Source organism: Dromiciops gliroides, chromosome 3, assembly GCF_019393635.1.
Source record: "Dromiciops gliroides isolate mDroGli1 chromosome 3, mDroGli1.pri, whole genome shotgun sequence".
NCBI classification, from domain to species: domain Eukaryota; kingdom Metazoa; phylum Chordata; class Mammalia; order Microbiotheria; family Microbiotheriidae; genus Dromiciops; species Dromiciops gliroides.
Genome location: NC_057863.1, coordinates 444,779,826 through 444,803,526, shown reverse-complemented (window position 1 = coordinate 444,803,526; position 23,701 = coordinate 444,779,826). Strand labels below are relative to the sequence as shown.

The window sequence follows — 23,701 nt, the reverse complement described above, 5'->3', positions numbered from 1 at the left end:
CATGATATTTACTCTATTTTCTATCTTCTTTCACCCTATCCCTCCTCAAAAGTGTTTTGCTTCTGACTGGCCTCTCCCCCACTCTGCCCTTCCTTCTTTTAACCTTCCCTTCTCATCCCCTTCCCCTTTTACTTTTCTGCAGGGTTAGATAGATTACTCCACCCAATTGAGTGTGTATGTTGTTCCCTCCTTGAGCCAACTCTGATTACAGTTAGGTCTTTGAGTCAATTCTGATGAGTGTAAGGCTCATTCACTGCCCCTTTCCCCCCACTCCATAAGCCCTTTCCTGCTTCTGTGAGATTTTACCCCATTCTGTCTCTCCCCTCCCCCCTCCCTCAGTGCAATCCTTTTCCCCCCCAGTTTTCCCCTAAAGATGTCATCATGTGGCAGCTAGGTGACACAGTGAACAAAGCACCCGCCCTGGACCCAGGGGGATCTGAGCCCAAATCTGGCCTCAGACATAAGACACTCACCAGCTCTGTGACCCCAGGCATGCCACCCAACTCTGACCACCCCGAAAAAACAAAACAAACAAAAGTATAAACAAAAAATAAATGCTTTACAGATATCATCCATAATTAATTCATACCTGTGCCCTCTGTCTAAATTTATTCCTATCATTTGACCTAATACTGAGAAAGTTCTTATGAGTTAGAAGATAGCAGAGACCCATGTAATCTCCCCCTGGCAAACTGCTTGACCCTCTCACCAGACCATGAACTTAGTTCCAGGAGACGGCAGTGCTGTAGCTGATTCAGAGTCTGTGGGGATTAATTTCTCAGATGCAGCCTGCCTGGGGCTGTATCCAGCACAGCAGTCCCCTCCTGCTGACCTTCTAGGCCATCTTTGGCTGGCAAATTATCTCAGCCCATCCTTTTGTGGGTTCTGCTGCTCCAGGAATTATCTTATGACATTATTTGCAGTTTTTTGGAGTGATCGTGTCAGTAGCTCCAAGACATTACTGCCTTTCCTCTGCCATCTTGGTTCCGTCCCGCTCAGTCTTGGATGTTTTTAAGGCAGTTGGGGTTAAGTGACTTGCCCAGGGCACACAGCTAGTAAGTATCTGAGGTGAGATTTGAACTCAGGTCCCCCGAACTTCAGGGCCAGTGCTCTATCCACTGTGCCACCTAGCTGCCCCTTTAGGAATAATCTGAGGGTTCCGGGAAGGAAGTGGGGAGGTGCAGAGGTAGACAGCACACAGAGAGAAATAGCACAAAGAGAGACTTAAATGAGAAATTTATAAATGGCATAAAGTGGGAATATCTTTCTTTGAAAGACTTAAAAGTCAGGTTGTAGAATACCTATCTTAATGCTTTCATGGCCCATGGACTGAATGAAATTAAGTTTATTATAAAATATTTGTAACAATGATTTTTGTGTGTGTGTGTTTTGTTTTTAATTTGGAAGGTGGGAAAGAGAGGAAGACCACATGATTGCAAAAAACAAGTAAAAGAACTGAAAGAGAAGAGGATCATTTGAGCATTTTAAAAAATGCATAGAAGAGGAAAAATAAAGAATAGAAAGAAATAGAAGCAGGATAACTTTGAAAGTTACATTTTGAATTTATTATATATTGAAAGGAAAAGCAAGCTGTACATAACTGAGGCTTCTTGTTTCCATTTTCTGTTCTACTTTGTATGTGAAAATGCTCATTATAGTTGGCATTTGCTGAGTTCAGATTAAAAAAACATTATTGTAAGAGATGCTGTTTAACCAGAAATAGAACAGGCCATATTCACACTATGATTATGTAAATCTAACAGTCTTCATTCAGATTAATACAAGAGGACTGGGAAGAACAGGGCAAAGAATTATTTACTATTCAGTACTACTACTACTACTACTACAACATAACTAGGTTTTATATAGTGCTTTAAGGTTTGCAAAGTGATCTTCAAAATCCTGGGAGGTAGGTGCTGATATTTTATAGATGAGTAAACTGAGACAGGTTAAGTGACTTGACCAGGGTTGCACAGCTAAATACATATCTGAGGCTGGATTTGAACTGAGGTCTTCCCGATTCCCTTGTGCCACTGAGGTTTCTCAGGGAGGCAGAGCTTCCAATAGAAAGATAGTAATAGTGCTGCTACACTCTGCCATGTTCAGGTCATATTGAGAGTATTGTGTTCAGTGGGTACTGAATTTTAAGAAAGACACTGACAGACTAGAGAGGGGCCAGAACAGGACAACCAGAGGGGCAAAGACCCTCAAATTCATGCCATATGAAGGAACTGGGTTCATTTAGTTTAGAACAGTGATTCTCAAAAAAAATCACAACTAATTGAATGCAGAAGCATTTATAAGAATCCTGCTGTTGGGGGCAGCTAGGTGGCACAGTTTATAAAGCACCATCCCTGAATTCAGGAGGATCTGAATTCAAATCTGGCCTCAGACACTTGACACTTACTAGCTTTGTGACCTTGGACAAGTCACTTAACCCTCATTGTTCTACCACCCCCCCCAAAAAAGAATCCTGCTATCTCCTGTTAAGCCAGACAGAACTTTGCATAAATATGCAAATTATACTATTCTCACCAAATTTCTTTTTTGTTTTGCGATGTTTAAAATCTAAATTGTGGTCGCCTTAAATTAGAAGCTTTAGCACCAGTCTTTGGGCATTAAACATTTATTAAAGCATACAGATATTCCCATGGTGTTCATAAAGTTAAGAAAAAAGCCTATTTAGCCTAGAGTTCCAGCCTGGTCTGGTCTGGTTCTTCCTCAAGTCCTCTGCCACAAGCCTGCTTCAATCATGAACTCTCTCTCTAGCAAACTGATTGTGGAAGCTTTTTATAGGTCTGGAACAGAGGCAGTCCTTACATACTGCTTCAAGCTGATCGGTTGGCATCATCCAAATCCATTGGTTCAGAAGGTGTTCTCAAGTTGAGTTCACAGTCTAGTTTCTGAGAACAATACCTTCTTAAGGGCTAGCCAGGTGTGATTACAATCCAGTTAACTTGAAGTAGGCTTAATCAGCAGTCAATCACTCTCACTTGATTCAATCAGTATAGATTAATCTCCAGGTGGGTCTTTGAGTATCTGTTAAATCCCATTATTTCATCACAGTTTTGGAAAATATTTATTTTTCATAAAAATGTTAACAGGCAGTGAATTTTTTATTTTAAAACAAATTAAATATCTTAAACATTTATAATTTTTAATTTGTAATATATTAAATGTCAATAGGTCATAAACTAAAGGTTTTGGGCATCCTCAGTCATTTTTAAGAGTATAAAGCAGTCCTGAGAAGAAAAAGGTTGCGAAACATTGGCTTAGAGAATGGAAAGCTTGGGCAGGGGAAGAAAATAGCTATCTTAATTTACTTGAAGGTCTCTTCTAAGGAAGAGAGATTAGAACTGTCTTTTTTTTCCTTCTTCTTTTCACCTCAGAGGGCAGAATAAGGAAAATTATGATGGAAGTTGCAAAGATACAAATTTAGGGTTGAAGGAAGGAGAAACTTCCTAACAAAGTTCTTCCGAAGTACTGTGTGGGCCACCTTGGGGAGGTAGAGGGTTTACCCTTGTGGAAGTCTGACTTAAGCCTTGTTCTTGTCTGCCTCTAACTCTAAACAGGACCTTTAGAAACTAGGCCCCGAATGAACTGAGAGACTTAGTTTAGGAACTCCTACCTTGGGTCTTGCTTCACTTTGGCCATCTTATCATCTGGCCTGCTGGGGCATGCATATTCTCAGCCTCCCTTATTTGTACTTCTTGTTTGGGGTACTAGCTTATCACTGATTCTAGAAAAAGTGTGTCAATCTATAACAGACTGCCCTGTTGTTCTACCCCTATGACTTGACTTCTCTGACCAAAATGCCTTTTTTTTGGCTTCATAAATATTTTTTCATTCTTCAGGGACTGGATAATATCTTGTGGGCTGTGTTTTCTTAATCTATGTATATGGATTCAAATAAATAACTGAGGTACCTTTCAACTCTGAAACTCAGTGATTTTCTGAAAGATATAAAAGGAAAGGACAACCTGGAGAAATTAAATCCATTAATTTGTTGAAACATTAACTTTATCTATTTGTAATTTCTCTTCCTCGATTTTCTTAGTACTGAGTTTGATTTGAACAGGTGTGCCTATGACTTTGTATTAACTTTCATTCTTATGAGTAGCTGTGCACACATTTTTGGTCTCCTGTTTCTAGTGTAACAGAATGTTATACACTCAGCAGTGCTATTTATATATCAACATTCTTCAGAGTACTTCTTGTTTCTTTTTCTGTATTACCAGTGTGAAACAAGAGCAGTAGGATTTATTGCATGGAATTAAACAGAAAAGAGATTAATAAGATGGCATTAGCTTTATGGAATGATCATGAAGTTTAAAAACATTTATTAAATAATTGTTTTTAAGTTACAAAGGAAACTGCCTTTGAAATATTATGCAGGTGGGTTTAATTAGAAAATTATTATAGAAAAATCATGACAAAAATCAAGATATTTTTCAGGAATGTAAGTCTTTAATAATTTAAGTAATGCCTATTCACCTACTTTTTAGATTTATATGTCTTAGATAACTTCATAGAATCACTTTACACCTTACCATTGAATTTTTTTGGTAATTAGTATAAATGGTCATACAGGGTAGGCCAAAAGTCACGATGTTTTAAAAACTTTTTGAAAATTATTTTTTCTTTCCTTTTTTGCCATTTATGAGATTTGAATTTTCATGCATAATATAAATTCATTTCCTATATATACACTGTATATGATGCTATGGTATTGTGAATTAAAAACAAAAAATAAAGGAGTTATTAAATATTGGAACCCCTTTGTGGCTTTTGGTCCATCCAAAAGTATTTCTTGTAAGTAAAGGTTGCTATGCAAATGTGATTTGGAATTTTTTTTTTTTCTTATTCCAAAGGTTTTATTGAGACAGGTTTTCACATATAATGGGGGAAGGCAAGAAGAAGAGTGGATCAAGGATTGGGGTAGAGCTGAAATTGAGAGTGAAATAAATATACAAAGAGAAGCTTAGGAACCCTGACTAGGAGGAACAGGGGATAGACTGACAGAGACTATCACACAGTGATAACAACCAAAGGGGGCATTTGGGAAGCAGGGTGGAGAGCAGATCTGGGCTTCCATTTAAAATTGTATTGATTTATACAGAATATAGAGTGTAAAAAAGGGGCTAGAGGGGGAAAGAAGGGATTCAACACCCACCCACCCCAATGCTCCTCCCTCATGGGTCCCTGGCCCCAGGGGTGCCCCCATCTAGGCAGAGATAGTCCCCCCTAGGCAGTCAACACTTCTGGTTTACAGAAGGAGCTGGAATATTTTTGTTAAGTTAAGTGACTTGCCCAGGGCCACACAGCCAGTAAGTGACAAGTGTCTGAGGCTGGATCTGAACTCAGGTACTCCTGACTCCAGGACTGGTGCTCCATCCACTGTGCCACCCAGCTGCCCCCTGGAATATTTTTTAACATGACCGAAACCAAATCCCCCAAAATGGGCATATGTTAGGAAGATTTAAAGCAAATAAGTATTTTTGAAATCCAGAATCAGAAACTTTTATCATAAATGAGCCTGTAAAAGAATTAGTCTTGTATTTGAAAGGCAGTTAATTAGTAAATGTTTATTAGGCACCTACCCTGTGCCAGACATTATGCTAAATGCCAGAAGACCAGGTATCATAAAGTATCAATGGAAAAAGAATATCAGAATGTTAGAATTGGAAGGAACCTTAGATCATGTACCTTAACTGAGCCACAAAATGTAAGAATAATCTCAAACAGAACTTAAAAAAAGTCATCCAGGCTCTGGACAATTGGAGTGACGGGGAGCTAGTTAACTAATAAGTAAACCTATTCTGTTTCTGAATAGTTCTTATACTTAGAGCACATTTAGCTAAAATTTTACTTTCTGTAATTTCTGTCAGTTACTTCTAATTCTGGAAGAAGAGTAGTACAAATGGAAAAAAATGGATCAGGGTCTTAATTTATTGAGATGATTAAAGAATGGAAAAGAAAAAAACTATTTGCATTCTACAAAGTAACCTTGCCTTTATTATTAATTAATATTAAATATTAGTAAAGTATTGACTGCATGGCACATGACAAGAAGAATACCCCAACGCCATGTTGTCTCCCAGAGAGAGAAAGAGAGAGAGCACATGGCCTACAAACAGGGTTCAGAAGCCCTACATTGCCTATTCTGTCCTAAGAGGAGAGTGAGCACCAAGAGACAACAGTCTGAACCAAGAGCTTGATCCAAGATGTTGACCACCTCAAGTCTCACATGTTCTTGGCTTTTATGCTCTTTTGATAGAGGTGGGTCACTATACACCAATCAAAACTAATTGGCGAGCATCATTCAATTCCATTGGTTGACATGACTTGAGGGTGGACCATATTAAAATGATCTCTACAGATGACATCTGGGGGAAGTGTGCAAAAGACTACCTCCTAAGTTGCTCAAGGCAAAGTCCATTATATAGGTGTGGTAGAATCCCATCAATTCACTGAACTAGACAAAAGAATCTATCTCCATTCCTAATGTACACATGGGTTGGCCCTGAAAGAGATTAGAATTTTCTCAAGTCCTGCTTTCTGAACTTGGGGAGGGGAGGGGGAGAAAGGGTTAAAACTCATCTGGGTCTCCCCAAGAAACCCCTTATTAATATTTTCTCCAGTTGTTACATGAAGATCTTATTCCTTAATTCTGAATTGCACAGATCCTAGAGCATAGTGAATTTTTGAAAATACTATATTGTACGTAGAAAAAAGTATTTAAATGAACTATATGATGTTAATGAAATTAGTTCCAAAGGGCTTTGTGTTTGTTATATTTGCTGCTGACAACATTGACTTCTCATTTGTCACAGTGCTCAGCAATTATTTGAAACTGCAAATGGTAGAACCAGAGAATAAGTGTCAAGGGTTTCCTCTATTTGTCATCAAATATTTTCATTCTTTTTTTTGGGGGGGGGGTGAGGCAATTGGGGTTAAGTGACTTGCCCAGGGTCACACAGCTAGTAAGTGTTAAGTGTCCGAGGTCGGATTTGAACTCAACTCCTCCTGAATCCAGGGCTGGTGCTCTATCCACTGCGCCACCTAGCTGCCTAAATATTTTCAAATGAAATATTATTTTAGCATAAAAAGTGTGTTTTGAACATGGTATAATCTTGAGTAACAGAAGGATAAAATAAAAAAAAGTAAAACTGAAACCAATGAAATAGTTTAGTTTATTTCCCTTAAACTTCCTAGTCTTCCCTGACTTCAAGGAGTTTACAAGATAATGGTAGAGACTGCATGCAAGCAAGCATATCCAAAGCAAATCACATACAGGATAAATAGCAAATAATTAACAGAAGGAAGGGCCCAAGGATTAGGTGGGTTTGGAAAGAATTTCTGTAAAAGACAGGATTTTTAGCTAGAACTTAAGGGAAGTCAGTAGGCAAAGGGGAAATACAGAGAGCCATCCTCTCTCAGGTGCTTTCTCTATAATTTGCTCTTCCAAATCAATGAAATTGGCATTTGTAGAATCTTTAAAAGTCCCATCTTCTTTAACTTTTGCCAATTTGCTAGTCATAAGGTGAAACCTTTGGGTTGTTTTGATGCATTTCTATTATTTTTAGTGATTTGGAGCATTCTTTCATGTGATTGTAGTTTGCAATTTTTCTCTTGATAACCATTTGTTTATACTTTTTGATCACTTGTCTATTGGGAAATAAATGACTTTTGGTCATATATATGTGTATATGTATGTATATCTCTTTTAGTTGTTGCTATATCTTGGATACCAAATCCTTTTCTGAGACATATAATATAAAGTTTTTTTCTCATTTGACTACTTTTTATCTTAGTTGCATAATTTTGTACAGAAGCTTTTCAGTCTCATGTAATCATAATTTTATCTTTTGTAATTTTTTTTCTTTCCTTTCATGGTTAAGAATACATTTCCTGCTCATAGTTGTGAAAGGTATATGATTTGTTTCTTTCTCTTTTTTGGGGCGGGGCAATGAGAGTTAAGTGACTTGCCCAGGGTCACACAGCTAGTAAGTGTCAAGTGTCTGAGACCAGATTTGAACTCAGGTCTTCCTGAATCCAGGGTCGGTGCTTTATCCATTGTGCCACCTAGATGCCCCGTCTTTTTTCATTTTTCAAAGGTATGATCTTTATTATTAAGGTCACACACTGATTTTGAATCTATTGTGGTACATGGCATAAGATGTTTATTTAAGCCAGACTGCTCTCTAGTTTTCCCAGCAGGTTTTATCAAATGAGGAGTTATTTCCTAGACTACTGTGTTATAGAGTTCCATTGTTTCTGAATTTCTCTTGCCTAATTTGTTCCATTGATTTATTTCCTATTTTTAATCCATACCAAGTGTTTTTGGTAACTGCTGTTTCAGGTCTGGAAGTGCTATTTTCTCTTCATCCTTACCTTTTTTCATTATTTCCTTTAATATTCTAGATCTTTTGTTTCATTATTTGTTATTCAAATTAATTTTGTTAATATTATACCAAGTTCTGTAAAGGATCCCTTTGATACTTTGTTTTTGTTATTTTTTGGGTTTTTTTGGTGAGGCAATTGGGGTTAAGTGACTTGCCTAGGGTCACACAGCTAGTAATTGTTAAGTGTCTGAGGCTGGACTTGAGCTCAGGTCCTCCTGACTCCAAGGCTGGTGCTCTATCCACTGTGCCATCTAGCTGCGCCTTTCTTTCTTTTTTTTGGTGGAGCAGTGAGGGTTAAGTGACTTGCCCAGGGTCACACAGCTAGTAAGTGTCAGGTGTCTGAAGCTGGATTTGAACTCAGGTCCTCCTGAATCCAGGGCCGGTGCTTTTGATACTTTGATTGGTATAGCATTAAACTTGCAAATTAACTTTGGAAGTTTTATTGTTTTTATTATATTGGCACAGCCCAGCCATGAGCACTGAACATTTTTCAACATATTTAAATTTTTATTTCTTTAAAGAACACTTGGCAATTGAATCTATGTAAGTATTTTATGTGCCTACAAAACCTCTGTTTCTATTAATATCTATGTTCGCCAAGAAGAACCCTGTTCTCATTTCTTCTGTTCTTTATCTCTTTTGTAGTTTCCCTCTTCCTCCCATTTCCATATCTCTTGCTCTTCCAAATTCTTGGTGCATTTGTTTTGTTTACTAGATTAGGACAGTTTATTTCTTAGGCTCTTTCCTTAGTACTATTCAGAAGAAGCCCAGAATAGGTTAGCAATTATATCAAAAAGTTACAACATTAACAAAGTATTTGTTAACAATAAAACTGTAAACGGTAAAATCTGCTAAAGTAAAATTTTAGTACATGCTAGTATTTATTCACTGCTAAATTTTTCTTCTAGGAGGACCAGGATGGTAGCCAAGGTGTGGGCAAGCGCAAGAGGGTAAAATTAAGCAGCAGTGCCAAAGGTATTTATAAAGTGATGATTTAATTTTGTCCTCATGTTTGTTGGTTTTGTTTTTGTCTTGCCTGAAAACTCCTAAGACAGTTTAGTCAGTAGGATCACTTAATGCCAAAAAATTCAGCCAATTTAGAGTATAAGGGAATGCTTTATAGTCTTTTAATTCACAATTACATCTGTAAAAACAACAAACAAAATACTCATTGTTGAACATTTATTGATGTTTTTCACATAACCATTTTTGACCTAAAAAAAGGCTTTCTTTTGGTCTGTTTGATTTTTATAAAATACTTTATTTAGCATGAAAATTACTATTTTGATGAAGTGTTTATGAGCTTTAAAATAATTAATTTAGGAAAGTCGAGAGCCTTTCAAATTCTTGGAAGCCCATCAATAAACCACAACTTAATGTTCTTAAATTATTGGTGTAATTGCTTTTTTTTTTTTTAAGTATTAGGGTAATAGCTTTTTAAACATTTTTTCTATCATTTAGGCTCAGTCATGTTTTTCGTTGTCACTGTAGCACTAAATTAGGGCCAGTCATTGTAGCAATTGGAATGAATCTTTTCTGACTATTAAACCTGATCAGTTTCCTCTGCCTTTCTGAATTCCTTTATTTGGTGTCAAATGTTTCTCCAAATGAGTGATGATATAGTAACTAGGGAAGAGAAAAATGAGGAAATCTATGCACAAAGCTTGAATGTCCAAAAAAGAGGTGGCAGAAGATAAGAGAAGTAAAAGGTATGCCATTAATGTAGAATAAATTATGAAAAGAAAGTCAGCTAGTTGGAAAAAGGGGTCCAAAAAGTTATGGAAGAGAATAACTCCTTAAAAATTAGAATTGAACAAAGCGAAGTTAATGACCTTTATAAGATACCGAGAAATAATAAAATAAAATCAAAAGAATGAAAAAACAGAAGAGAATGTGAAATATCTCATTAGAAAAACAACTGACTTGGAAAATGGATAGAGGAGAGACAATATTAGAATTGTTGGAAGCAAAGTAAGAGGGCATGGAATTGTTTATCTGTCAGATTTATGGACAGAGGAAGAATTTAGGACCAAGGTAGATACAGAGAGCAAAACAAGATGTAAAATAGATAATTTTGATTGCATAAAATTATAAAGCTTTTGCCCAAGCAAAACCAATGTAAGCAAGATTATAAGGGAAGCAGAAAACTGGGAAATAATTTTTGAAACAAGTATCTGATAAAGGCCTCATTTCTCAAATATATAGAGAACTGAGTCAAATTTATAAAAAAACAAGTCATTTCCCAGTTGACAAATGGTCAGAGGATACGACCAGGCAGTTTTCAGACAAAGAAATCAAAGCTATCTATAATCATATGAAAAAATGCTCTAGATTACTATTGATCAGAGAAATGCAAATTAAAAACTACTCTGAGGTGTCACTTCACTCCCATAAGAGTGGCAAATATAACAAAAAAGGTAAATGTTGGATGTTGAAGGGTTTGTGGGAAAATTGGGACGCTAATCCACTCTTTTTTTTTGTTTTTGTTTTTGTTTTTGTTTTTGTTTTTGTTTTTGTTTTTGGAGGGGCAATGAGGGTTAAGTGACTTGCCCAGGGTCACACAGCTAGTAACTGTCAAGTGTCTGAGGCTGGATTTGAACTCAGGTACTCCTGAATCCAAGGCCAGTGCTTTATCCACTGTGCCACCTAGCTGCCCCCGCTAATCCACTCTTTATGAAGTTGTGAAACTATCCAACCATTCTGGAGAGCAATTTGGAGCTATGCCCAAAGGGCCATAGAACTGTGCATACCCTTTGATTTAGCAATACCACTGTTAGGTTTATATCCCAAAGACATCCCCAAAAAGAAAGAGACCTATTTGTACAACAATATTTATAGTAGCTCTTTTTGTAGTGGCTAAGAATTGGAAATCAAAGGAATGCCCATCAGTTGGGGAATGGCTAAACAAGCTGTGGTATACATGATTGTAATGAAATATTATTATGATATAAGAAATGTCAAGCAGGATTTGATTGTGCCATTACAAAATTTACAAAGATAATATATCTGTGAGAAAATAATTATTAATAATGTGTTTTGGGGGGACTCAGAGGACCCCCCCCCAAGTCTAGCTGGTTTCTCAGAGCTAGCCCAGAGTCAGTAGAAATACAAAAGAAATGTAGATTGGTCTTCCTGACTAACTAAAGGAAGTTAACTCACCTTGGCTACCCCCCAAGTCATGTCAGTCAAAGGACTTGAATGTCACTGGCCAATTAGCTTGGATCAATGAGAGGGTAAAAATCCTTGTGGAGAGAGGGGGGGTCTTTCTCTCTTCTCTTCTTGTCATTCTTCTCCCAGATACTGATTTAGCTTACCCTGTGGCTGACTCTGCCCAGTCCCCCTTCCTGGGATTCTTTGCTGGGTTTACCTGCAGTAAAATTAATAATAAATGTTTGCAGCCAACAACTGGTGCAATAGCCTTTAATTTATAAGTAACGACATATTAGAAACCCCAGCTAAATTCCCCAATAACATAGAACAGAGACAGGCTCCCCCCCCCCAGTATTTCAAACAACACATATCTAAAATATAAAAGAAAATAAATTCAAGATATAAATACACACACACACACACACACACACACACACACACACACACACACAAATTGTTGGACTACCTGAAAGTTATGGTCTGTAAAAGAGTCTATTTGCTATATTTCAAGAAATTATTAACGAAAATTGCCTTGAAGTTTTAGAACCAGAGGGCAAAACAGAAATTGAAAGTCCACCAATCATCAGCTGAAAGAAATCGCAAGATGAAAACTCAGAGGAGCATTATAGCTAAATTTCAAAGCTCCTAGGTCTAGGAGAAAATACTACAAACAATTAGAAACAATTTAAATACTGTGGAACTAGTGTTAGGGTAACACGGGATTTAGCAGCTTCTACATTAAAACACCAAAGGTTATGAAACCTGATATTCTGAAGAAGAAAGGAGCTGGGTTTGCAACCAAGAATAACTTACCCAGCAAAGCTGAATCCTGCATGGGAAAAAAAAAAGGGATATTTAATGAATTAAAGGAATTTTAGGTATTTATGAGTTAATGATCAGAAGTGAATGGAGGGGGCAGCTAGGTGGTGCAGTGGATAGAGCACCGGCCCTGGAGTCAGGAGTACCTGAGTTCAAATCCGGCCTCAGACACTTAACACTTACTAGCTGTGTGACCCTGGGCAAGTCACTTAACCCCAATTGCCTCACTAAAAAAAAAACAAAACAAAAAAACAAAACTTTGACCTACAGGAGTCTGGAGAAATATAATAAAGTAGACATGAAAGACCAATTATAAGGGATTTAATAAGGTCAAACTATTGAGGTCTTATATAGGAAAACATTATCTGTAACTCTTAAGATTATTATCATTACTAGGGTAGTTTGAAATAACATCTAGATAGGTTTGGGGTTGAGCTGGGTATAATGGGATGATCCTAAAAAATAAAATTTGGTCGGGAGAAGTAAAATGGAGGGATTATCTCACACAAATGAGGTGTGAATGGAAGAACTGCTATATGGGATGGCAGGAAAACATGTAGGGCTGGTAATGCTAGAATCTTATTCTCATCATAAGTGGGTTAAAGAGGGAATAACATACATGTAGAAGGGTAGAAAAATCTTTTAAACTTACAAATAGGAGGGTAAGAGGATAGGGTAAGGGAAGGACTCTTAGAAGGGTGTGCATATCAAGAAATAGAGTAAGGAGAGAGGGTAAGAGAGGGACTTTTAGAAGGATGGGTAGATTAAGTAATAGGAAAGCAAGGGAAAAAGTTAAAGGAAGGATTCTTAGAAGGTGTGTGGATTAGGAAGGCAGTGGTTGAAGTAAATTAGATATCTGAGGAAGTATAGGTTAAAAAGAGAAGGAGAGATGGATAAAGAGTGAGGAAAAATACAATGGAGGAAAATATACAACTAGTAATTATAATTTTGAATGTGAATGGGATGAATTCAGCCATAAAGTGGAAACTGATAGCAAAATGGATTAAAAACCAGAATCCAACAATCTGTTGTTTATAGGAAACATATTTAAAAATGAGAGATACAAATAAAATAAAAATAAGGGGCTGGAGTAGAATTTGTTATTCTCCAGGTGATGCAAAAAAAGCAGGGGTACCAATCATGATCTCGGACAAAGTTAAAGCTAAAATAGATTTAATTAAAAGAGATAAATAGGGAAAACTTCATTACAATAAAAGGTACCATAGATAATGAAGTAATATCAATATTAAACCTATATGCACCAAATGCTATAGCATCCAAAGGTTTAAAAGAAAAGCTAGGGGGGCAACTAGGTGGTGCAGTGGATAAAACACTGGCCCTGGATTCAGGAGGACCTGAGTTTAAATCTGGCCTCAGACACTTGACACTAGCTGTGTGACTCTGGACAAATCACTTAACCCTCATTGTCCAGCCAAAAAAGAAAGAAAGAAAGATAGATAGAAAGAAAAGCTAAATGAATTACAGGTGGAAATAGCAAAACTATAATAGTGGGGGACTTCAGCCTACTTTTATCAGAACTAAAAAAAGAACAAATTAAAAAAGCCCAATTAAACACCAGATTGGAAATCCTACATAATTAAAGGTGAGTTTAATAAAATAGAATGTAAGAAAACTATTGAATTAATAAATAAAACTACGAGTTAGTTTTATGAAAAAAAAAACACATCAAAATAGATAAACCATTGATTAATATGATAGAGAAGATAACCAAATTGCTAGTATCAGAAATGAAAAGGGTGACTCTACAACTAATGAAGATGATGAAATCAGTTATTAGGAGTTATTTTGTCCAATTACATGTCAATAAATTTAATAACTTAAGTGAAATGGAAGAATACTTAGAAAAATATAAAGTGCCTAGATTAACAGAAGAGGAAGTAGAACATCTAAATAAATCTATTTTATTTTTTGTTTTGTTTTTTTGTGAGGCCATTGGGGTTAAGTGACTTGCTCAGGGTCACACAGCTAGTGTAAGGGGCTAAAATTCTATTTAGTCTATCTAAAATATCTAATGAGTGGTTGCCAATAAATTATAAGCAACAGTTTAGACTTTTAAGCATTTATTAAGTAGAATAAGAATTTGGTGACGAGAGAGAGAGAGAAAGGCCTAGATTCATCTATCTATCTCAGGGAGCTACAGTTCTGCTCTGCTCTCCATGAGAGTCCTGGTGAAAGAGAGCCAGAGTGCCAGCCTCGCCCCCTCTTTCTCCCACAAGCAAACATCACTTCCTGATGCCAAAGAAAAGCCACATGTCTTGCCCTCAGGCACCTTCTCCTCATGGCGGAGCTTTCTTACAGTAAGTCTCCAGCAGGTGGCGCCATTCCAATCGTTACACTAGTAAGTGTTAAGTGTCTGAGGCCAGATTTGAACTCAGGTCCTCCTGACTCCAGGGCTGGTGCTCTATCCACTGCGCCACCTAGCTGCCCCTAAATAAATATATTTTAGAAAAAGAAATTGAACAGGCCCAAAATGAGCTTCCTAAGAAAAAAGCACTGGGATCAGATGGATTTACAAGTGAATTCTACCAAACATTTAAAGATCAAACTAGTTCTATGTTAAATAAATTATATGGAATAATAGACAAAGGAGAAATTCTACCAAATTCCTTTTGTGAAACAATTATTGTGTTGCTACCTAAACCAAGAAGAACAAAACAGAGGAAGAAAATTATAAGCCAATTTCACTATTGAATTTGGATGAACAAATCCTAAATAAAATCTAACTGCAGCTAGGCGGTGCAGTGGATAGAGCACCAGCCCTGGAATCATGAGGACCTGAATTCAAATCCAACCACAGACACTTCTTCGCTGTGTGACCCTGAGCAAGTCAGTTAACCCTGATGGCCTCAAAAAAAAAAATACTAGAAGACTACAATAATATATAGCAAAAATTACACACTGTGATCAAGTGAGATTTATATCAGGAATACAGAGATGATTTAATATAAGAAAAACTATTAGCAATTGTTTATATTAATAATAAAAGTAACAAATCACCTGATTATATTAATAAATGTAGAAAAAGCTTTGGAGAAAATACAACACTCCTTCCTATTAAAAACACTTGAAAGCATAGGTAGAAGTGGATTTTTCCTTAAAATGGTAACAAGCATCATCAATATTATTCAATATTGCATTAAAAATCCTAGCAATAAAACATGTTATGGTATATGAATGTAATATACTATTGTGCTATAAGAAATGATGAGCAGAGAAATTCAGAAAAACCAGGAAAGACTTACATGAACTGACGTTGAGTGAAATGGCCAGAACCAAGAGAACATTGTACACAGTAACAACAGCATTGTGTGATGATGAACTGTGAGAGACTTAGCTCTTCTCAGCAATACAGTGATCTAAGACAATGGCAACAGACTCATAATGGAAAATGCTCTCCACATTTGGAGAAAGAATTACAGTCTGAATGCAGATTAAAGCATACTATTTTCACACTTCTTTTTGTTGTTGTTTTTTGTTTCTTTTTTTTTTTTTAATTTTTTTTTAACGGGACAATGGGGGTTAAGTGACTTGCCCAGGGTCACACAGCTAGTACGTGCCAAGTGTCTGAGGCCGGATTTGAACTCAGGTATTCCTGAATCCAGGGCTGGTGTTCTATCCACTGCGCCACCTAGCCGCCCCCTGTTTCTTTTATTGTGTTTTTTTCCCCTTTTGTTCCAATTCTTTTTTCACAACATGACTAATGTGGAAATGTGTTGAATATGATTGTAATGTTAACCTATATCAGATTGCTTGCTGGCTTTGGGAAGGAAGAGGGAAAGGAGGGAGGGAGAAAAAGTTTGGAACTCAAAGTCTTACAAAAATGAATGTTGGTAAACTATCTTTGCATGTAAAAAATGCTAGCAATAGCAATAAGAGAAGAAATCAAAGGAATCAGAATGGTCAATAAAGTAACAAAACTATTCCTTTTTGCAGGTGATATGATGATATATTTGAAAAATTCCTAGAGATTCTGCTAAAAAGTTACTTAAAACAATTAATTTTAGTAAATCAGCAGGATATAAAATAAATCTGCATAAATCATCAAAATTTTTATACATCACCAACCAAACATTCTAAGACGAGATAGTAAGAGGTACCCCATTTACAATAATTGTAGACAGAATAAAATACATGGAAGCATGCTTGCGAAAGCAAACCTGAGAACTACATGAAGATAATTAAAAAAAATACTTTGGATACAAATAAAGTCAGATGTAAATAACTAGTGAAATGTTAATGGCTTATGGATGGCTAACATAATGAAAATGACAATTTGACTTAATCTACTTATTCAATGCCATCCTAGCCAAAGTACTAAAAAATTATTTTATGGAAGTAGAAAAAATAACAAAGTTCATTTATAAGAACAAAAGGTAAAGAATATCAAAGGAATTAATGAAAAAAATGTAAAGGAAGGAGGTTCACAGATCTTAAACTATATTATCAGGCAGTAATTATCAAAACTATCTGGTACTGGCTAAGAAATAGAAAAGTAGATGAGTGGAACAGAGTAGATATACATTATACAGTAGCAAATTATACTAGTAACTTGTGTTTGACACAGGATTTAAGTAAAGATTTAGCTTGTGGGATAAGAATTCACTATTTGGTTACAATTATTGGGAAAACTGGAATACAGTATGGTAGAAATTGGGTGTAGACCAATATTTTACACCATTTAACAAGATGAGGTCAATATGGAAACATGACCTGGATATAAAAGGAGCTATCATAAGTAAATTAGAAGAACATGGACTATTAGCTATCAGACTTATTGATAGGAGAACAATTTATGAATAAACAGTTGAAAGCATTGTGAGATATAAAGTGGGTAATTTTGATTACACTAAATAAAAAAAAAAAAGGTTTTGTACAAATAAAACCAATGTTGCCAAGATTAGAGGAAAGCAGGAAATGTTGAAAAAAATTTTATAGACATTTTCGTGGATAAAAGGTCTTTATCTCAAATATATAGAGAACTTTTTTTTCAAATTTATAAGAATATGAATCATTCCCCAATGAATAAATGGTCTAAGGCTATGAACAGGCTTTTTTTTGATGAAGATATCAAAGCGCTCTATCATGTGAAACAATGCTCTACATTGTTATCAATTAGAGAAATGTAAATTAAAACAACTTTGAGGTATCCCACACCTATCATGATTGGCTAAAATGATAGAGGGGGAAAATGAAAAATGTTGGAGGTGGATTTGGAAAAATTTGGGACACCAATACACTGTTGTTAGAACTATGAATTGATTTTGGAGAGCAATCTGGAATTATGCCCAAAGAATTATAAAACTGTGTTTACCCATTGACCCAGCAATTCCACTATTAGGTCTGTTTCTCAAGGTGATCAGGGAAAAAGGAAAAGAACTTATGTTTTTAAAAAAAATAAATAAAAGTATTTTATTATTTTCCTGTTATTATATAAGATAGTTTTCAATATTTGTTTTCATAGGATTTTAGTTCCAAATTTTTCTCCCACTCTCTTTTCCCTCCCTCCTCCCGAAGATGGAGAGCAATCTGATATAGGTTATATATGTGCAATAACATTAAACATATTTTTCTGCATTAGTCATTTGTGAAAGAAGATTCTCAGAGTACATGGGAAAAAATCTCAAAAAAGAAGAAAAAAAATATGGTTCAGTCTGCATTCATAATCCACAGTTCTTTTTTTTCTGGATGTTGAGAACATTTTCTATCGTGAGTTCTTTAGATTGTTTTGGATCTTTGCACTGCTGAGAAGAGTCTATCACCATTGTTCTTCACACAGTGTTCCTGTTACTGTATATAATGTTCTCTTGGTTCTGCTCCTCTCAGTCAGCATTAGTTCATATAAATCCTTCCAGATTTCTGTGAACTCCTGCTCATTGTTTCTTATAGTACAGTAGTATTCCATTACATTCATATACCACAACTTGTTTAGCCACTCCCCAATTGATGGGCATCCCCTCAATTTCCAGTTCCTTGCCACCACAGAGAGCTGCTATAAATATTTTTGTACATGTGGCTTCTTTTCCCTCTTCTATGATCTCTTTGGGATACAGACCTAGCAGTGGTACTAATGGTCAAAGGGTATGAACAGTCCCATAGCCCTTTTGGGAATAGAAGAACCTGTATGTTTTAAAATATTGATAGCAACTCTCTTTGTGGTGTTAAAGAACTGGAAATTGAGGGGATGCCTGTCAGTTGGAGAATGGCTGAATAAGTCGTGGTATATGATTGTGATGGAATACTACTATGCTGTAAGAAATGATGAGCTGGTTGATTTTAGAAAAATGGGGAAAGACTAGCATGAAATAATAAAAAGTGAAATAAGCAGAAACAATAAAACATTGTATTTAGTAACAGCAATATTGTTTGAAGAATAACTGTGAACAACTAAGTTATTCTGACCATTATAAATGTGTAATCTACAAAGAACCTATGAAGGAAGATGCCATCTACCTCTGGAGAATGAACTGATAAGAAGTATGCATAGTATAGTTTTACACATATATTTGTATATATATGTATGTGTGTGTGTGTGTGTGTGTGTGTGTGTGTATCTCTCTCTCTCTCTCTCTCTCTCTCTCTCTCTCTCTCTCTATATATATATATATATATATATATATATATATATATATATCTGTGTCAAATGTTGGTCATTTCCCCACCTTCCCCCACTCCCCAGTGTGGGTGTGTGGAGGAGAAGGGGAGGGAGGGGAGGAAGAAAGTACAAAACTTCAATGTAACAAAAAATAAGTTAAGTTTTAAAATTTAATTATAATGTTCTTTTATGACTGTGCTAGTTTTGGTAACCTTAATCACTTTTCTTGGATAAGAAAAGGTGTAGTTTATTCCTGTAAGTATAAAATTTCTACGATCAAGGCTATTAATCTTATTTAACTTTAAAAACAGTTACTCTAAACTTTTTGCCCAGGTATGAACTTTAAAAAAATATTTAATGATCAAAAGTCTATTCTTGGCTTTATTCTTCCTTGATCTTGATTGAATTTGTCAACATTTCATCCATAAAAATTGGTAAACATTTTAAATTCATAGAATGTTTTGTATAACAATCAGAGTATATCTTTTGTTTATAATACCGAAGTTACCTAGAGTATTCAGTCATTATGATATTCAGTCAAATATCTCTGTAATACATACATATAATACACATGGTCAATTTTTTGGCTAGATTATGGAGGTTAGTTAATAAAATCAGATAAATTTATTAAGCTTTTATGATGCAGTTACACCATATGCCAGAGATATTTCTTAAGGAATTGTCAATTGAAATTTGAGAGGAAGCTGTGATTGGTACAGATAGAGAATATACTTATATGTGGTTTTGCTCCCCATACCTCTTCCATTTCTGACTAAACCACATGAAAAGTAAGATTTGTTGGTTGTGCAAAATATATATAAAATAGAATGTAAACTTTTTGAGGGTTAATGACTGTTTCATTTTGTCTAGCACATTACTCAACACATAGTGGGAGCTTAATAAATGCTTGATGATTGATAGTAAGATAGTATCTCTAATAATCCATATGTTGTGTTTTTGAATTTTTGATATATTTTGTTGATATTTTTTGGTTTTGTTATATATTTTGTTCCGTCTCCTTCCTTTCTTTCTCTCCCACTCTTCTTTATGTCTCTTCATCTTTCTCTCTCCCTCATCCTCATCTGATGACAGTCTTTTGGCATTGTACTGCTCCCTCACAACCCAAACCCTGTTTTTAGGTCCTCACTAAGTCTTGCAGTCCTTTGATCATCCTCAGTTCTTTCACAGGTCATGAATCTTTTCATGAGCTATGTTCTCTCCCCACTCTTTTTTTGGGGGTGGGGCAATGAGGGTTAAGTGACTTGCCCAGGGTCACACAACTATTAAGTGTCAAGTGTCTAAGGCTGGATTTGAACTCGGGTCCTCCTGAATCCAGGGCTGATGCTTTATCCACTATGCCATCTAGCTGCCCCCTCTCTTCCCTTTTCCATCTTTTTCCCTTGGTTCAACCAGTTCAATTCTGTAACAGCTGTAACAGCTTCTTCTCATTTGATTACATTTTCTCTCTCTTAATGTATCCAGTATTGCCCTGCCCCGCTTCAGCCTTGGATCACTGATAGTCTGCTGTCTTCATTACCATGCATGTGCACTGAAACTATGTGCACTACGCTGACTTGGTCCACCACAAATTTATGTTGTATAACCTCAACTGAACCCTTACTATGCAGGGCAATCCTTTTATACTTCCTATCCTAAGATGTAATTAGTTTACTACCCTACTCTCCACAGATGTTTTTCCTAAACCTCCCATGACTTTACCCCTCCCACCCATTCAACTGAATACTTTGGCTCATATTTTACTGAAAAAATTGACGCTATTTGCTGATACCTCCCTTTTCTCACCTCTTCCTCATATATCCCTCAGTTGTCTTTTGCCACTGTATTTTCCTTCATCCTTTTCTTTCCTAATTAGGTGGTTTTCCTTTCATCTCTCTATGCATGCACAAGTGATCTCATGACATTGTGAAAATATTTTTAACTTAACTGGTGATCTAATCTAACTGGGGGCCTAATCTGTGGATGTTTGACTGGCTGGCTATTTGACTGCTATTAATTTCCTAAGCCAATCTGTTAGGGCCTTTTAAAAACACCCCCACACTGCTCCTCCCAAAATTGATAACCAAATTAAGAAGCTTTTTAATTAAATAATCAAATCAGAATTTATTTATAAAAATAAATGTAAGAGATAAGGGTAAAGAAATGCAAAGTTACACCAGACCTGACTGCTTTCTGTTGGTCTCTCTCCTGCTGCCACATGTACTTCCTCTTTGCTGTCTAACTTTCTTAGCGTCCTCCTGTGTCTCTGTAACAATGGACCTGCTTCTAGTGTTCCCCCTTTCTGTCTAACTTCCCTCTCTGTACTGCTGCGCTGAACCTTTCTTAGTGTCCCCTAACTCTGTACTCTTGTGAACCCTGCTGTGTCTCTTCTCTCACTCACCTCTTAGCATCTCTACCTTCTTAGCTTTTTCTTCATCTCTGTCTGTACCTCTCTTTACGTAGCCTTAGTCTCTTTAGCGTCCTTGTAGCAGCCTCCCTTCTAACTCACTGAAAAAAAAGCCCTTTCCCCATACCATTCTTTCTCTGTCCACTCCCCTCAGCGTCTCTAGTGTCTTTTTTTATTGACTTTCTCTCTCAGGTGAAACCGGGGCTCGCTGCCCCCAGGGCCGGCCAAGCCCCCTGCTGCCTGGGCCGGAGCTGGGGGGCTGGGCGAAGCAAACTCCAGAGTCCCTCTGGTTTTCGTGCACATCTCTGCTCCATGCAGCAGGCTGTGCCATGCCATGCCCGGGGCCTGGGTTTTTTTGTGCGCAGCTAGCCTGGCTCAGAGGCCCCCCCCCCCCCCCAGCTGAAGCAGAGGGGGAGGGGTGCCAGCCCCTTTCACACAGAGAAAAACCCTGAGGGCCAAAGGCTCCCTAATCTCAGCCCAAAGGCAGGGTCCCCAAAATCACAATAATTCCCACAACATCATGTTTTCTCCAGCAGATTGCCTCCTCTGTTATCCCCACTCTCTTATTTTCAATTTCTCTCTGTGTACTACCTTTTCTCTACTGCTTACAACATGCCCATCTCCCCCATTCTCTAAAAGCCTCCATTTGACACATCCATCCTCTCCTGCTATTATCCTGTGTCCTCCTCCATTATGTCACTACACTTCTTGAGATAGCCCTCTACAGTAGGTGTCTTTACATCCTTCTCATTCTCTCCTTAACTGTACACTCTAGCTTTTGACTATCATTCAAGTGAAACTGATCTCTCAGTTACTAGTTATCTGTTAATTTGCTAAATCTAATGGTCTTTTCTCAATCCTCGTACTCGACTTTTCTGTATCCTTTGACACTGTGATTGCCCTTTTCTGATACTCTCTTCTCATTAGGTTTTCATGACAGTACTTTCTCCTGTTTCTCCTCCTACCATTGACTGCTTCTTTGAAATCTCTTTTGCTGGATCTTTATCCAGGTCATACCTTTAATGGTAGGTATCCCATAGGGCTCTGTCCTGGATCTTCTCTTATTCCTCTGTACTTTTTCACTTGGTGATTTCATTAACTGTCATGGAAGTGATGAGATTATAAATTTTTATATTCAGTTATCTCTTTTGCTGGGGGCCAGGGGCCCAGTCACTGACTTTCTTCTCTGAGGCCTTGACCATTTGCAGCTTGCTCACTGCACTGGAGTGGCCCAACCTATTTGGGCCTGTTGGGGGCCTCACAACTGGCCCGCCTTGCCAGTAGCTTATCTGTACTGTGGCTAAGAGCCTTTTGCTGGTTTACCTAGTCACCTTCTGTGCTGAGTTGTGCTCCTTTTTTACCCATGTTGAGACAGGCTTTTCCTGAATACCTTCTAGGTTATCTTAAGCAAGAAGATTGTTTCAATCTGTCTTTTTCTAGGTTTTGCAGCTCCAGGATCCATTGAGAGGCTTAATTTAACACTGTTTCTGAAGGAAATTTGGGAGAGTTCACACAGCTTGCTGGCTTCACTCTGCCATCTTAGCTCCGCCTCTGGAACTAGTTATCCTCTCTGTCGTGATGATTCTGGGATATACTTTCCCAGCTCTAACTTCTCTGCTGATGTCCAGTTTCACATTTTCAACTGCCTATTAGACATCTTGAACTGAATGTCCCTAGATACCTTTTAACTCAACATGTACAAAACTGAATTCATTCATATCCTCTTCTCTTTTAAACTTCTTTATTATTGTTGTAGGTGTTAATATTAGCCTCAGGCTTCCTGAGCAGAGCTGCCCCTCCCCCTCTATTTCAGCTGCATGGGGCCTTTGAGCCAGGCTAAGCAGCTTGCTTTGCCCAGCCCCCACCTCCTGGTGTGCAAGGGTGGGGGTGCTCTGCCGCAGCGGGGGGGGGGGGGGGGGGGCAGGCCGAGTTTCACCTGAGAGAGGAGGTTAATAAAAAGAGACACAGGGAGACGTAAAGGGGATTGACAAAGTGAAGGGGCTTTGAGTTAGAAGAAAGAAAAAGAAAGCAGTCAACCTGGGGGTTTTTGAGATAGAGGGGAGGATGCTACAAGGACATTAAGGAGACTGAGGAATGGTACGGAAAGAAAGGGGACTTGCGGTTAGAAGATGTAGTGAGAGAGAAGTTAAAAAGTGAAAGGGAGGGGCAGCTAGGTGGCGCAGTGGATAGAGCACCGGCCCTGGAGTCAGGAGTACCTGAGTTCAAATCCGGCCTCAGACACTTAACACTTACTAGCTGTGTGACCCTGGGCAAGTCACTTAACCCCACTTGCCTCACTAAAAAAAAAAA

At 37.2% G+C, this 23,701-nt stretch overlaps 1 protein-coding gene across 8 annotated transcripts in view; it reads left to right on the top strand.

The window, feature by feature from the left end:
* The window catches only part of UBR3 (ubiquitin protein ligase E3 component n-recognin 3), a 283,992-nt gene that overhangs the window by 61,286 nt on the left and 199,005 nt on the right, over positions 1-23,701 (top strand). For all 8 annotated transcript variants that reach the window (XM_043992858.1, XM_043992853.1, XM_043992859.1 and 5 more), the window contains one exon: positions 9,314-9,380. In XM_043992858.1, coding sequence (XP_043848793.1) covers positions 9,314-9,380 — 67 coding nt within the window. The remainder of the gene's footprint in view (positions 1-9,313; positions 9,381-23,701) is intronic.